Source organism: Anabrus simplex, chromosome 1 (assembly GCF_040414725.1).
Source record: "Anabrus simplex isolate iqAnaSimp1 chromosome 1, ASM4041472v1, whole genome shotgun sequence".
NCBI classification, from domain to species: domain Eukaryota; kingdom Metazoa; phylum Arthropoda; class Insecta; order Orthoptera; family Tettigoniidae; genus Anabrus; species Anabrus simplex.
This window is the reverse complement of record NC_090265.1, coordinates 343,467,315-343,484,263: the sequence shown is the minus strand read 5'-3', so window position 1 is coordinate 343,484,263 and position 16,949 is coordinate 343,467,315. Positions and strand designations below refer to the sequence as shown.

Here is a 16,949-nt window from a genome sequence, read left to right as displayed (position 1 = left end):
AAAAAACAATTGACTTTACGTCGCACCGGCACAGACAGGTCTTATGGCGACGATGGTAAAGGAAAGGCCTGGGAGTTGGAGGGAGGCGGCCGTGGCCTTAATTAAGGTACAGCCCCAGCATTTGCCTGGTGTGAAAATGGGAAACTACGGAAAACCATCTTCAGGGTTGTTGACAGTGGGGCTCGAATCCACTATCTCCCGGATGCAAGATCACAGCTGCGCGGCCATAACCGCACGGCCAACTCGCCCGGTCCAATAGAGTTCCAGCTGAGCACATCTACTGCCCCCAGTTGTGAAAGATTATTTCGAACCCATGGATGTGGATACCGATCATCCTGGTCTGATTGACTTTGTCTTGAACATGTGTCAATTAGTTTAGAATTAAGTAATAGTAGCCTATATCCTCAACAAAATCTCAAACCTATACTGTCCAGATGCTTTATTTCGACAACAGCCTACCTATCATGCGGTACATAGGCAACTAGCCTATTCTACGTCAAAACTTGTGCCCGCTTAATCCCGACACAGCCCCTACGAATTCCTTTCTTTTAACAGTCTTATTTTGTAATCTATAATTGGCTTCATCCTCTGTATCACTACATTCCAGATCTAGTAAACAACATATTAACCCTAACTTCGTATTTCCCGCCTCCCTGGAGATAAAATCTTGTAAGTGGAAAAGGGACAGTTATGCAATATCCTTGACTTGCAACGGAGTGTATGGGATCCTTTCCACTGTTGGAAATCACAATGCTGTAAAACAGAAACAAAAGATAAGTATCTAGGCCTAACTTCTATAGGGTAGTAATCCACTTTTCTACGAAATTTACAGGTACAAGACAATTACATTTTCAACTCGCAGTAAGGTAGTTCCTGCGAGAGTGACCAATCCCTGATAAGATGGAGACCTCCTGATTACCATAAATCATCCGACATATCGATCTCGGTCTTGTAAAGCAGTAAGAAGGGGAGGCGGGATGGTAGGCTGGCTGGCCGGTAGCTCTGTTACACCTGCCAGTCAGAGTACGGGGCGCCATGGAGACGCTTGTTCTCATCCCGCCAGAGCTGGTGTTAGCCCCCCACCCGGGCGCCCTCGGCATGGCTGTCTACAGTGAGAAGCCACTTGCCAAAGGAACACGCTTCCTGCCGTTCCAGGGAGCTGTGCGTCTCGCCACATCGCAGCTGCAAGTCCTGCCGGAATGTGACGTAAGTGAACTTCAACCTTGATCAATCGTATATACTATCTGGAAATGTAGCTGTGAGTGCTACCTACCATAGCCTACAGTTTAATGAAGTTCTTCTTTGTTATAATCTAATCATACGGCGTTTCGGTCTAATTTCTTTGTCCTAAATGTGTAGTGTCCAGAATGGTGAGTGATTTTGATGTTCGAAATTTCACAGTGCGCATGGAAGGAGATAAGTTAGTTATTTAAAGAACGGTCGTATAGGTCAGAAATCGAACTCTAAGCTTTACATACCTACTTGTCTCGTATCACAGGCCTGAGCATACATTCTATGGAAGACATTTATTAGGCAAGTCTTATAATACACATTTCTAAACGTATAAGTCTGAGCAAGAATAATATTAATAATAATATTAATAATAATAATATTAACACACAGTACGAGGACTGTCTTTATAAAGCATAAAGATATTCTGTACCTATCTGACGAATAGCCCCTAATCAGTTCAAGAATATGAAATTCCCTTTCTTCCTGGCCTTTTACCAGTTGCTTGGGGTCGGTACTTTGTGCGGATTTAGCCCATTTTTACGCACGGATGTCTTTCTGGACGCCAACCCCATGTGGAGTGATGTAGCCTTGTTTCTGTGGTGGTTTGTAGTGTGATGCGTTGTATGTAATTGAAGATGTGTATTAAGACGAGCTAGAGGAACTAATCGGACAAAGTTAAAATAATCGACCCGACCGGGAATTGAAGGAATTGAACTCGGGGCCTCTGAACCGACGGCCACTGCACTGATTATTCAGTCAAGGAGCTAAATTTCGGGAATTAACAAATCCAATTTTACCAAACACAGACTGCTAAGTTTCTATCAACTGAATTGAAAACTCAGAACTAGCTTTATATTGAGAAGGCCAAGGACCTTCACATACCCTAGCATGATGGAGTATGATGGAGTAGGCCTACCTAGCAAGTTGTGGTTTATCATTTGGAGAAAGTAGGTCCTATTTGCCATAATCATAATTTGTTAATTCCAAGCCTCGTACATAATAATAATAATAATAATAATAATAATAATAATAATAATAATAATAATAATAATAATAATAATAATTTTACGTCTCACTAACTAGGCCTAATGGCTTTGTATTTTTAAACTTCGAGAACAAAGCAGAAGAAGAAGAAGAAGAATATTTCAAATCACATAGCCTACACCTGCATTGCACCTCAGGTATTTTTTACGAATTATAATTGCTGCAGTCTATTATTTTTAGTGTATTTGTGATGTGTTTGCTCAACAGCCGAAAGTACTCTTCTCTCTCCCTGTGTGTGTGTGTGTGTGTGTGTGTGAGAGAGAGAGAGAGAGAGAGAGAGAGAGAGAGAGAGAGAGAGGTGGGACGTTGTCGGGTGATAAGCTGTTGTATTTTGAGGTCTAGGATAGGGTGCTGAAGAAATAGGATAGATATAAGAGAGTTGAAATGACGTAGGCCTACTACATTCGTCTTTGAGTGGAGTGTGTCGAAGAAAATGAACAAAAATCATATTCACAAAAAAACATATTCAGCTCCAGGATGTAAACGGTACACTGTATTCCATCATGCAGGCCAATTGTTTACTCGTATAAACGAGAGAAATTATAGGTCTACATATGTGTTTAAATTGCACATTACACAAAAGATATTAATTATGTTTGAAGTTGGCCTAGAAATCACGGTGATTTTATCTCGCGGAACTATAATAATAGGGTATAATAATAATAATAATAATAATAATAATAATAATAATAATAAGAAGAAGAAGAAGAAGAAGAATGTCACCGAGCTCGATAGCTGCAGTCGCTTAAGTGGAACCAGTATTCAGTATTCGGGAGATAGTGGGTTCGAACCCCACTGTCGGCAGCCCTGAATATGGTTTTACGTGGTTTCCCATTTTCATACCAGGCAAATGCCAGACCTGCACCTTAATTAAAGCCACGGCCGCTTTCTTCCCAGTCCTAACCCTTTCCTATCCCATCGTCGCCATAAGACCTAGGCTATCTGTGTCGGTGCGACGTAAAAGCAACTTATAATATCTAATAATGTTATTAGTTTTACATCTCACTAACTTGTATGATTTTCGGAGACAGAACTATTATATGAACACATACAAGCATGCAAGCTAGTACAGTAGGCTATTTAAAGGTGGCCGAGCAAGTGGCTAGGTCATGTAATTATCAACTTGCATTCGGGGGATAGTGGGTTCGAACCCCACTGTCGGCAGCCCTGAAGGTGGTTTTCTGCGGTTTCCCATTTTCACACCAGGTAAATACTGGGCTGTACTTTAATTAAGGCCACGACCGCTTTCTTCCCAGTCCTTGATCTTTCCTATCCCATCTTCACCATAAGACCTATCTGTGTCGGTACGACGTAAAGCAAATTGTAATTGTAATAGTTCTCACCTGTTTGTACCAGCAATCACTCTCGTTGCTTTCATGCCCGTTGATTCCCACTTATGACATCCACCCAGTTTTCACTCCCGTACAACAAAGTTTGAAAACAGATACAGAAGCTGACTTCTTTCTTACAGAATAGGCTACTGTTGATCACAAGTGCGAGCTCACTGCATTAGCTTTGCTGCACCTTGATTCAAGTTTCTTTGCGTCGCACGGACACAGACAGGTCTTATGGCGAGGATGGAATAGGAAAGAGTCAGCAGTAACAAGGAAGCGGCCGTAAGGTACAGCTCCAGCATTTGCCTCGTGTGAAGATGGGAAATCACGGAAAACCATCTTCAGAGGTGCCGACAGTGGGGTTCGAACCCACCATGTTCCGAAGGCAAGCTTTCAATTGCGCGCCCCTAACTACACGGCCAACTCGCTCGGTACTACTAGGCTACTACTACTGGCAGTCCGGCTCCATGGCTAAATGGTTTGCGCGCTGGCCTTTTCTCCCAGAGGCCCCGGGTTCGATTCCCGGCCGGATCGGAGATTTTAACATTCATTGATTAATTCCGATGGTTCAGGGGCTGGATGTGTGTGCCATCTTCAGCATTAGAATTCCTCATAGGTAGGGCCCCATTCTCACAGATGTGCAGGTTGCCTATTAGCCGTCAACTCGAAAGACCTGCACCAGGCCTCTTCGGATGTCACACAACATTGTTATACTAGAAAATGAGGCAGTGTGGCATAATTGTTTGTTTGTTTGTTTGTTTGTTTGTTTGTTCGTTCGTTCGTTTGTTTGTTTGTGTGTTTGTTTGTAATCGATAAATTAGTGGCCGTGATAGCCAACTTGCATAGTCATTGGCATCTCTCTAAGGAGGCCGAGATTAGAAACCCGCGTGGGCGTTTTGAAATGAATGGCATGTCCCTATTGTTCACATTCCACGTAAAAGTGGAGGTCCCATAGCTATGGTTACGATATCAGCAGTGACGTAGGCCTAAAATCTACTAGTTGGTTTTCTTGCTTGCTTGCTTGCTTGCTTGCTTGCTTGCTTGCTTGCTTGCTTGTATCCACTTGTTCTATTTCTTGATCTTGGATAGCCTGAAGAATCCAAGAAGTTGATACCTGTAAGAAAGGCCCTAATACATGCACAATTCAGTATATTTTAAAAATAAAACGATGTACTCCTTAATCAAGCTGAACTGTAATTTCACTTTTCCATACACGGAGTCACCTGTTCGGTAAATCAGGGACGGGCTGCTGTATGGAATACCAACCCGCAATACAAGTTTCGGTCGGAGGATAAATCCGCTGTAGGCCTATAGGCTACAGTGCAGTCGGTATCCAGTCTACGTTAGAACAATCTTCATCTGAGTTTGTGGGACCAAAACGCATCCCAAAACTCCATCCCAATTTTGAGAAAATGGAATTCGAATATTTCCAGAGTGCTTCACAAGACAGCATGCGACACCGCACAAAGAACACATAGTACTACAAGGAAGCCCTGAGCTTCACAAGCTCGTAATCCATGGATCGTATCTCGCCACGGTCGTGTTTTTGTGGGTTTATTTTAACGTTCAATTTGCACATTATTTGCATTACAAGTACATTAATGATATGCGCATTAACATATATTTAACAGTAGGTCTATTGGTTGAGTACGGTGCGTATTGTCATCCGCTTCTCTGTGGGAAATCGAATGTTATGTATTGAAAATATGACCACCTTGTTGTTAAATGTTGATTGTTTCCATAACTAGGTAGGTACAGTTATAACTGATGACTACCAGTTTGATATCACAATCGAATACTCAGCATTTAAGCCATTTTCGCTTTATATTTGAGAGAAGAATTGTGACCAAGGCATTCTCAAAACATTGTTCACACACGTCTTCGTCTATATAATATTTGTCTTCATTTATAGACCATAAGACATCGTTATACGAGCTGTGCTGCAACTAAGGATTGCTACATGAACCAAGGTCCAGTAATGATCATAAAAGCAAGAGTAGCTGGCAACCGTGCAGAAGGAGAGACGTGGCGCACAATAGGACTGGGGAGTACCGAGAGTCTACGAAAATCAGCAACAATGAAAACATTGTGGAGGCGAGATTCGATCTATGGGTCATTAGTTTGTGGACAGAGACCTTACTCATCTGCCCTGTGTATATAATGAATAGGTATCAAATCGATGAGGACACTTTGACAAGGTTTCCTTGTTCGAGAGATAGGGTAGTTACATGCAATGACAACTACTATACGAACTCAGTACAGTGAACTGTTTCATAATATACAGGGCGATTCTACAGTGGATGTAACGAAAAGCTATGCAGCTCTCATAAGCCGATAAGCTCATAAGCCCCAGTATTTGCCTGGTGTGAAAATGGGAAACCACGTAAAACCATCTTCAAGCACTTTAGACCTTCTCAATCATGAAATTGCCAGCTCTTCTCCTCAGTGTGACAACGTTTTTAACATTTGCAGTTGATGAAATTATATTAGGGCTTTTCTTCTAGGAACACTTCCGATAGAAAATATAACATTTCCACACGAAAGGGCTATAGTGCAGCAACATTGTTTTTAACATTTTGCTTCACGTCACACCGACGATGATGGCGATGATGAGAGAGGAAAAGCCTAGGAATTGGAAGGAAGCGGTCATGGCCTGAATTGAGGTACATCCCCGGCATTTGCCTGGTGTGAAAATGGGAAACCACGGAAAACTATCTTCAGCGCTGCCGACAGTAGGATTTGAACCCACTATCTTCCGGATGCAAGCTCACAGCCGTGCGCCCCTAACCGCACGGCCAACTCGCCCGGTAGGTAGGGAAGCGACCGTGGCCTTAATTAAGGTACAGCCCCATCATTTGCCTGGTGTGAAAATAGGAAACCACATAAAATCATCTTCAGGGCTGCCGACAGTGGGATTCGAACCCTCTATTCCCCGAATTCAAGCTCACAGTTACGGGACCCTAACCGCACGGCCAACTCGCTCGGTAACAATTTTAATAATAGAATACGACCTCGGGCTGATGAACTCTAGAACAGCATCAATTGGATGTTGGTGGGTGCAGTATGTAGCCTACTTCACGCTGGGATCGGTTATCTGCCTGTTCCTTTCAAAGAAGGAAAGATGTAAATCAAGACTAACTTCACCGTTCTCATCAGTGGCGGCTATTCGGCATCAGACTGAGGGGGACTTCTTGAAACTAAATACCTACATTGACTTGTGTTTCCTGAAAGCATATTAGTAAGAGAACGCCAATATTACTCTTCAGTGCTGTATAATTGTAAACACCTGCCTTGAGCCCTTCCTGCCCCATTTGGACCGGCCGCCGCTGCTTCTCATCGTTACCGGTACGATAAAAAAATACAGGAATGCTGAAAGCGTATCATACTCACAATAAGAAACCAAAACCAAACCAAACCCCATGGCACTACAGCCCTTGAAAGGCCTGGGCCTACCAAGCGACCGCTGCTCAGCCCGAAGGCCTGCAGATTACGAGGTGTCGTGTGGTCAGCACGACGAATCCTCTCGGCCGTTATTCTTGGCTTTCTAGACCGGGGCCGCTATCTCACCGTCAGATAGCTCCTCAATTCTAATCACGTAGGCTGAGTGGACCTCGAACCAGCCCTCAGGTGCCGGTAAAAATCCCTGATCTGGCCGGGAATCGAACCCGGGGCCTCCGGGTAAGAGGCAGGCACGCTACCCTTACACCACGGGGCTGGCGTTACTCATAATAAGAGCCTGGAACGTGCCTGGAATCAAATGAGTAGGCCCAATTAGAAAAAGTAGCTAGATGAAAGAACTATGGGCTACACATTCGAAAATATGTCAGAAATGTCTGAAGGGGTAAGGTATAGGCTACCATTTACTGGCTTCAGTTAGTGAAATTCAAATTTTTACAGCTCAGCAACTATAAACACTACTTCAAAATTTTGCGTGCGTTACATAGGCATCTTCATTATCACATACGAAGTGATGTTTATGTTTTTAAAATCCTTGTAACAACTTGTATTTTTAAAGCATATTTACATATCAGCGGAGCCTCCGTGGCTCAGACGGCAGCGCGTCGGCCTCTCACCGCTGGACACCGTAGTTCAAATCCCGGTCACTCCATGTGAGATTTTTTGCTGGACAAAGCGGAGGTGGGACAGGTTTTTCTCCGGGCACTCCGGTTTTCCCTGTCATCTTTCATTCCAGCAACACTCTCCATTCTCATTTCATGTCTGTCTGTTAGGTCATCAGCCCAGTGGCTGGTTGGATCCTCAAATAGCACCACCAAAGGCTATGCAGTTATAGGGAAACCGCAAAAACCAATGGCAGAGCCCAAATGAGGCGTACTAGGCAAGATGAGGAGTGAGGTAGTTTGCCATTGCTTTCCTCTCTGGGTCAGAATGTGCCACTGCAGCACGACTGACCCTATGAGCAACACCTTTCATAACACTCAGACACTAGTCGTGCTCTGAATGTCATTACTCAGCACTACCCATACCCCAGCAGCTTCCATATTGTCACAGCCATGGATGAGACTGGGACTTCAGTGGAAGCTACACTTTGCTCTGGCCTGTGCCAAGAGATGGATACAACAGTACTGCATCCATCAAGGAATGGCAAAAGGCGGTCTCATTTCATACCATCTATCATTCATTAATAAATCACTTTGGGAGTGGCGACCCCATCGTACTAACAGCCTATATCTGCTTCATTCATTACATCCCTGACCCGGTCAATGACTGGCAAACAGGTTGTAATTTACATATTAATTTTTTGCCACTAAATGGGGTTCGCACTATTAACTCATTGAATACCTACATACAGTAATTCTTTTTTTGAATTGATTTTAAAATTTATATCAGAAACACACTCTAGATTCTGTAAGACATACCTTCAAAAATATTTATTTCCCTAATATTGATGCTTCTTACATAATTTCTTTCTACCTTCTGCAAAATAAATTATATCTTTAAAATATAATTACGTGAGCCGAGGATGAAGAGCCCATGGCATGTTGTTTATAAAAACACAATGCACTACCATGTAAAATTTCATGTAGATATCTTCAATAGGTTTGGAGTTACGATGAAAACCGTGTGTAAATAAGCTTATGGAAGTTACGAAAACTGAGCAACAGACTTACAGAGTGCCATGTGGCAAGAGACAAACATGGACATTTATAAACACACATTTTTTTAAGTAGGCCCTAGTGCAGATCTTTTCTTTCATCGTATTGACTAGGAAAGTATATTCTACAAAGCAAATAAATAAATCTCTACTTAGTAAGTTATAAGATATATAAAATAAAGTCCTCGATCCTGTCTGTCTGTCTGTCTGTCTGTCTGTCTGTCTGTCTGTCTGTCTGTCTGTCTGTCTGTCTGTCTGTCTGTCTGTCTGTCTGTCTGTCTGTCTGTCTGTCTGTCTGTCTGTCTGTCTGTCTGTCTGTCTGTGACAGGATATCTCAAGAACCACTGGGTGGATTTTGATGCGGTTTTCACCATCCTGTTAAGCATTTAGGTCTATCGAGAAAGGTTTGTGTATAGGAATATTGATCTATTACCAAAGGAAGCCGAGCAGTAACGATTTCAGTGGAGCAAGTCGAAGAAAAAACGGTCATCCGTCCGCCTTTTCAGCTTACGCTGACTAAACCGTTAATTCTTTTTTTGCTATTTTGCTTTACGTCGCACCGACACAGATAGGTCGTATGGCGACGATGGGACAGGAAAGGCCTAGGAATGGGAAGGAAGCAACCGTGGCCCTAATTAAGGTACAGCCCCCAGCATTTGCCTGGTGTGAAAATGGGAAACCAAGGAAAAACCATCTTCAGGCCTGCCGACAGTGGGATACGAATCTACTATCTCCCGGATGCGAGCTCACCACTGTGAGCTCCTAACCGCACGGTTCGCACGGTCTGAACCGTTAAAGATACATCTATAGACTACTATGAGGGTAAGAATTGTTCAGGATACTAAGTTCTACAAAAAATTCCGCAATAGCATATTTCTATAGTATCTTTAGCACATACCCCAATATATTGGTTTTTATTTTACAGTTTGCAGAAAAACTCGTCTAATTTAAAAACAACTTTTCAAATTAATTAGTTAATCCTTATCAGAATGAATTGTTTTTTCCCCTCAAATAAGTACTGTAGATTAAAATGTTATTTACAGAATGTTATTTTTGTCTATACTTTCGGAGACACCATCGTTTTAACTTTTCCGCGCAATCTCCATTCTGAAGTACGAAATACGGAAATGTAAATGACCGGCTTCAGAGCGACTGGGTAGATTGCGATCCAGAGCGCGAGCTCTCAACGGCTTCGGCCATCATTCGATGAACAAGCTGCGATACAATAATTAATATTTTTCCAGCGATTTTTCGTTATCTGTGTAAAATCTCTGATAGCCCATCACGCCGAGATGGAAAGAGAATATAGGTCCTAGTAAACTGCATTCTAAAAAGTGCGTTTATCACGTAACAATGAAACTGACCAACAAAGGGATTCTCGAATGTCACAGAACAGAGAAAGAATGACTTCTCAAAGACAAAGGGAGTCATCTTTCTCCAAATTCACAGCTCAGGTTCAACTATATTACTCAATATACACAACAGTCGATAGTGAAGAAGCTGTTCATTACCCTACAGAATAATATTTCTAAATATTTTACATCTTCCTTGCTTGTCACCACAAAAGCTGATTTTGAAAGTGGGGGTGCCTAATTAGCCTATATTGTCACGTAATCTACTGTACACCCACCAAAGTTATGCAATGGAACGCGATTGGTAGTGAACATTTTGAAAAACTGTTTGTTTGAAGCTATTAATTTAATTGGCTGTGGTCAAGAGAAAGTGTCTTAATACCGACAATCCCTATGATTCCTTCAGATTTGCCTTTTGATTTCAAACGAGTCCGATTCCCAATAAGAGTCTGCTTTGGCATGACAATAAACAAAGCACAGTGTCAGACAGTTATCGTGGCTGGAGTTGATCTCAGTGGAAAACGTTTTACTCATGGGCAGTACGTGTCCCTTTCGCGTGTTAGGCCTACATCAAAACAAAATCTTTTCATTACTGGGAGAAAACAAATCGTGTCATATACAAGGAAATCTTGTTAAGTCCTCCGTTAAAAGTAGCCTATCGCCTTAAATTCATAACTGCTCCCGTGAGAATCTGAAGTAGACAGCTAGTTAATAAATAAATAAATAAATAAATAAATAAATAAATAAATAAATAAATAAATAAATAAATAAATAAATACATTGAAAATTGCTACCTTTTTTTAACCGTAATGGTGTGTACCTATCCCACTGAAGAAGGACATTTACTAGCCATGCCAGTAGAGTTCTAGAGTAAACAAAGCTAATATTTAAGGGGACGTCATTCCACTTCAACACGCACTTCACTTCAATTTAGTAATGGCGTTTGGCCTCTTTCGTTAATTACAATTTCCTGAACAGTCCTATACAGCAGAGTTGCGCAATTCGGCGTCCACTGAGACCAGCCCAGTATGGCCGGGCTAGTTTGATTGAAATGCGGGCAGCTTCCGTGCCAAGCGAACACCCTCTGGCACAGCAGCAGTGACTTCGAAGCTTTCCTCGCACCATTCTCAACGAAGCTTTGAGTACAGTATTTAAAAAAGCGCTATAATCGCAAGAAAACCCATCTTTTTTTCAAATATTCGTGTTTGATTTATTCTGGGTTCGGCATTATTTTATTTTCCTACATTTTCACGTTCAAAGAAAACTGACACATTACAATTGTTGTGTTACAGTGTACAGTCGCTCAAAAATAAGGAAGAGAGAGCGCATTGAAGTGTGTGTGTTTCTCACGTTTAATATTTTATCAGATTTAATTTTAATTACTATCGAAATATAATTCATCCCCCATGAAGATTTATTAAAGACCCCGCGGGACAACCGCAACAAACATTATATCTATAGGTTCAATTCTTTCTGAGAAAACTTCGAAGAACTCGGACGCTCATTCTTTTTTTGAGCTTCTGTACAAAGATACCGCCTTGAAGTACAAGCTGCAATTTATATTCTCTTGTCTGGGAATGACAGAATTTCCAATAAAAAAGTAAAATTCTTGTTATTCATTCAGTGAAACTTAATACATAATTCAACAAGTTTAATGCTTGTTCTATTGTTTTGTGAGTTTCTCTGTTTGTTGAATCTCTGAAAATAGTAATGAAAAGTTACGTTCACCGATTTTTATCCGATCACCCCCTTCTGTTTCGTTTTGTAGTGGCATACTACATTACACCTTTTTGATATAACAGACTGCCCACGTTCTCACGTTTGCACGAAGAATATCTTGTTATTCTTCCCAATGGCTCTCTGCAGTCAAATTCGGCGAGGACCTCTTTTTACATTAGTTTCTGCCTGTATTTTGAGCTCGTGTATCACCTCAATGATCGACAATGACTGGCAGACCTTCGCCGGCCATTGACTTTCACGCCTGTGACGTAACGACGACGTTATTGTAGCTGAAGCACACACACACTGATCGTCCACCCACCCACTAATATACTGTGCGTACGCCGGGATGAAAAGCAAGACTGCTCTACACTAGGCCTTTGTCAAACACAGAGGTTTAAAACCGTGAGATAAGAGCTGTTCTTCTGCCAATGTTCACCATACTCGTGTCGACTCAGTTTGACATGTACTGAAACATCGAATATTACTCACTAGGTATTTCACCTTCGAGCGTTGGGTCGTCAACTCACCACTGAAAGTGTGTAAGTTAGAGCACCTGCTGAGAACCTCTTTCCCTTTAAAACTTCTCCAATTGGGGATAAAAAATAGAGTACGAGCCATTCCGCCGGCTAGTTCTTATAGGCTACCGGACGCTTACCTGCAAAACTCTGGCTTTACTTCCCACAGACACAGGCAGGTCTTATGGCGACGATGGTATAAGAAAGGGTTAGGAGTGGGAAGGAAGCGGCCGTGGGCTTAATTAAAGTGTGAAAATAGGAAACAACGGAAAACCATGTTGAGGGCTGCCGACAGTGGGGTTCGAAACCACTATCTGCCGAAAGCAAGTTCACAGCTGCGCGCCCCTAACCGTACGGCCACATCGCTCGGTAAAAATTTAATATAAATGTATTTATAGAATGTGTATGAAGCATATGTTTCATCAAGGTTATAAGGTCTGCCATACGTACAAATTTCCGAAAAATAAGCACACGGTAAACAATTATTATTCGTAACGTTTTCCCAGTTACCTGAGGATGGCATTTTGAATAGATTTAGCTTAATCTTAATACGTAGACTTACACGACCACTAAATGACATTATAATAATTATTTGGGGATATTAGGTCGTGTAATAATAAATAAATACCAGCTGACGCGTTTCAATCCTGCGACCAGGATCGTCTTCAGAGCAACAACAAAGCAAAATGGCTACGGTCTCTCCATAGTAAACAGACTCAAGATAGAGAGACCCTGTTAGAAATGTAGTTCATTCCAGGGCCTCCAGAGTCACGGAGAAAGATGTTGACGAGTTAACTATGGAGGGTAGCCATGATCTACTCAGTATATAGCCGTCACCTTTGTTAAAATGATTCGGGCGTTTAGAAATTTCTATCGCCTCACGAATGATTCTGGGAATAAAATGTTTCTCTTTACAAATGACAGAAGTAGCATCAAAAATTATTGGATGGTCATTATGTATGGCATGTTCTGCCACAGCAGACTTCTCTGGCTGGCAAAGACGTAAGTGCCTGCGATGTTCTTTAACCCTTGTTGCTACTTTCCTACATGTTTGGCCGACATAAGCCGATCCACAGAAGCAAGGAATCATATATATTCCAGCGCAGTTTAAACCAATAGGATCTTTGACAGACAGGAAAATATCAAACGCAGGAAGCGTCCAGCTCCCAAAAATGATGTATTGCCATCACAATATAATAAACGTTCCGATTCAGATAATGATAAACATACCATATCTTCATACGTCAGCCACAAACGAAAAAGGAGTACAAGTCTCGTTTCTATATCAAGGAAAGTCTACGAGTATCTCTGTTAAATCTAAAAAAATATACGGAAGAGAAAATTAAATACCAGATTACAGAAAACAATCTTTAAATTAAGAAGTAGGATACGGGTAATGAAATCAGAAAAAAAGTACGGTATCTGAACTTGACCAAAAAGCAAACCAAATTGAAAAGCATGCTAAAATTGGTCATTTAAGAGCTTTATTCCTGTTAGAACGAATTTAATTTTCTTCTTCTTTCTTCGTCCGTTTACCCTCCAGGGTCGGTTTTTCCCTTGGACTCAGCGAGGGATCTCACCTCTACCGCCTCAAGGGCAGTGTCCTGGAGCTTCAGACTCTGGGTTGGGGATACAACTGGGGAGGATGACCAGTACCTCGCCCAGGCAGCCTCACCTGCTATGCTGAACAGGGGCTTTGTGGAGGGATGGGAAGATTGGAAAGGACAGGCAGGGAAGAGGGAAGAAAGCGGCTGTGGCCTTAAGTTAGGTACCATCCCGACATTTGACTGGAGGAGAAGTGGGAAACCACGAAAAACCACTTCGAGGATGGCTGAGATGGGAATCGAACCCACCTCTACTCAGTTGACCTCTCGAGGCTGATGGACCCCGTTCCAGCCCTCGTACCACTTTTCAAATTTCGTAGCAGAGCCGGGAATCGAACCCGGACCTCCGGGGGTGAGAGCTATTCACACTAACCACTACACCATAGAGGCGAACACAAATTTAATTTTACGGGAAGAAAAAAGAGAAATACGGTGAAACGACGCTAAATATTTGCTTAACGGGCATAACATCGCTCACCAAACAGCGGCTTCAATACCAATGTCAAAATATCAGATGTGCGGAGGAAATGATTGGATCGCTGATAATTGGTGAAAGGGGGATTAAACCCAAAGTTATTTATGACCGCAATCTCGATCCGCTTATCGGATACTCTGAGGCACAATTAAGGAATCGGTAAGAAGTGACAAACTCGCTATCAGATTTCTCTGCTTCTTTCGTGAATTACTTATTTCGTTTAAGCATATTGTAAGAAATACGCTGTAGAAAAGTCAAACAATTGCTCTTGGTCTATCTTTAATCTCATATCTGTTTGCTGCCTTCTGAAATTACTAGTTTTAATGAATTTTTTATAGTTTTTCATATTCGAACGTGTTGCAATGAGCGGGCGAGACAGATCAGTAAAGAGAACTCTAGCGGCACTTGCCGAAAGTATCTCGAGGACGAGTCTAGTGTGCTATATTTCCCGGCCTTGTCTATCTCGTAGGCAACGGCCCCATCGATGCGAAGAGGTGATACATGGCACAGCGGGTGCGCAAGGATGTCCCATCCAAGCGATTTCAAGGTATCTTTCACTGGTTTTTGCTGTGTGAGACGGCGCATTGTCCTGGAACAAAATCACTTTGCCATATCTTCTGGTCCATTCCGGTCGTCTTTCGATCAATGCGTGATTTAATTTAATCATTTGTTGGCGATAGCGTTGTACATTTACTGTTTCGCCGGGCTTCAAGAGTTCATAATACCCAATACCGCCCTGGTCCAACCAGACACAAAGCACGGTCTTCTTACCGAAGCGATTTGGCCTTGGTGTTGAAGGACCGGCTTCGCCAGGTGACAGCCACGATTTTCTCCGCTTCGGGTTTTCAAAATAAATCCACGTTTTCGTCACCCGTCACAATTCGGTACAGAAATGATTTTTTTTTTTTTTTTTTCGTGGCGTTGAAGTAGCATTTCACAAGTGACGATTTTCCATTTGCCGTTCCTTCAGATCGTGTGAGACCCATTTACGGAATTTATTGATCTTCCCAATTTCTCGTAATCGTCTGCTGATTGTTTTTTGTGACACATTTAATGCTTGTGCCAATAGCTCTTGAGTTTGCGGCCAGAGCGTGCACTATCTTTCACACTGAAATCACCACGTTTAAATTGTCAAAACCTGTTTCACGTGTTCTAATCGATGGAGCGTGTTCACCATATGTTTCTACCAGCAAACGATGAGTTTCCACAGCCTTTTTCTTTTGATTAAATAAGAAAAGCAATGCGTGCCGCAAATGTCCTTTTTCAGGCACAAACGTCGACATGATTACTGAACGATGCAACACAGACGCTAGTGTTTGGCAGACTTAACTTGTGTGTGTTGGTAGGTTAATGTCATTCGAACAAACTGACGTATGTGTCAAATTCATACGCTGCGTACTGTTCGCCGGCGCCATCTCTTAGTGAAACCGGAAAAGACCTATGCATACACCTGATACATAATGTACTTTGCCAATCATGTCTGTTACATGAGTTTCTCAGGAAGTATTGCAGACAAGGGAGAAGAGTAAAATTAAGAAAATGTTAACGTATGCCATAATGTTGAGAACAATAATTTGCACGCACACTGACACATTACGTTATCGTATGTCATAATGTTGAGAACAATAATTTGCACGCATATTAACACAATTTGTACACATTAAGATCCTTCGAAGTAATTTCCAAGGCAATCAACTGTTCACTGCCAACAATGAGTAAAACAACTAATACCATCAGCAGCGCCATTGTCCAGTCTGGCAATCTCGCGTCGTGCGTTGACTGTGTCTTCTCGTGTATGGACGCGTCTCCCACGCAATTGAGCTTTCAGTTTAGGTATCAAATCGAAATCGCATGGTGACAGATCGAGGCAGTAAGAAGGATGTTTTAGTACTTCCAATCTCCAGCGCTGTAAATGGGTCTGAGCAATGTTTGCCGTATGGGCTGTTGCATTATCGTGAAGGATGATTGCATTGTCCAACGACTCGGAACGTTTATTCCTGATTGCGCGATGTAGGTTATTCTGTAGATAAGCGTTGTAGTAAGCTGCGTTAACAGTCTGGCTATGAGGGACAAAATGACACAAAATAATTCCTCGAATGTCATACACTAAAATGACCATTACATTAATCGGAGATGGATTTTGACGAACTTCGTGTTTTCGCGGCGATCCTGGATTACGCCATTCAGCAGACTGGCGTTTAAGCTCGGGTTCATAAGCCCTGACCAGGTTTCGTCAATGGCAATGATCCTGTTCGGCATGATGTCCGCTTTACGTTCGCATCGTTGCAGGATCACATGAAACGTTTCGTAACGTGTCCACTTTTGTTGCTCTGTTAGTGCATGTGGTACCCATTTCCCAGCAATGTTGCGCATATACAGATCGTGCCGCAAAATGTTATGTACAGTTGCCTGGTCAATACCTGTTTCTGTTGCCAACTCCTGTAGAGACCATCACCTGTCGTTATCTAAGCAATCACGCCACGAGAAACATCGGTACGAACAGTCTTAGGGCATCCCGTACGAGGTTTGTCGGCACTTCTTACTCTTCGACATTGGA

General features: G+C 42.3%; 1 protein-coding gene across 1 annotated transcript in view; it reads left to right on the top strand.

The window, feature by feature from the left end:
• Nucleotides 1-1,035: 1,035 nt before the first annotated feature.
• Nucleotides 1,036-16,949, top strand: part of LOC136866073 (zinc finger protein ZFMSA12A) — a 99,812-nt gene continuing 83,898 nt past the window's right edge. Inside the window, exon 1 of the mRNA XM_067142768.2 lies at nucleotides 1,036-1,206. Within this exon, the coding sequence (XP_066998869.2) occupies nucleotides 1,036-1,206 (171 nt within the window). The remainder of the gene's footprint in view (nucleotides 1,207-16,949) is intronic.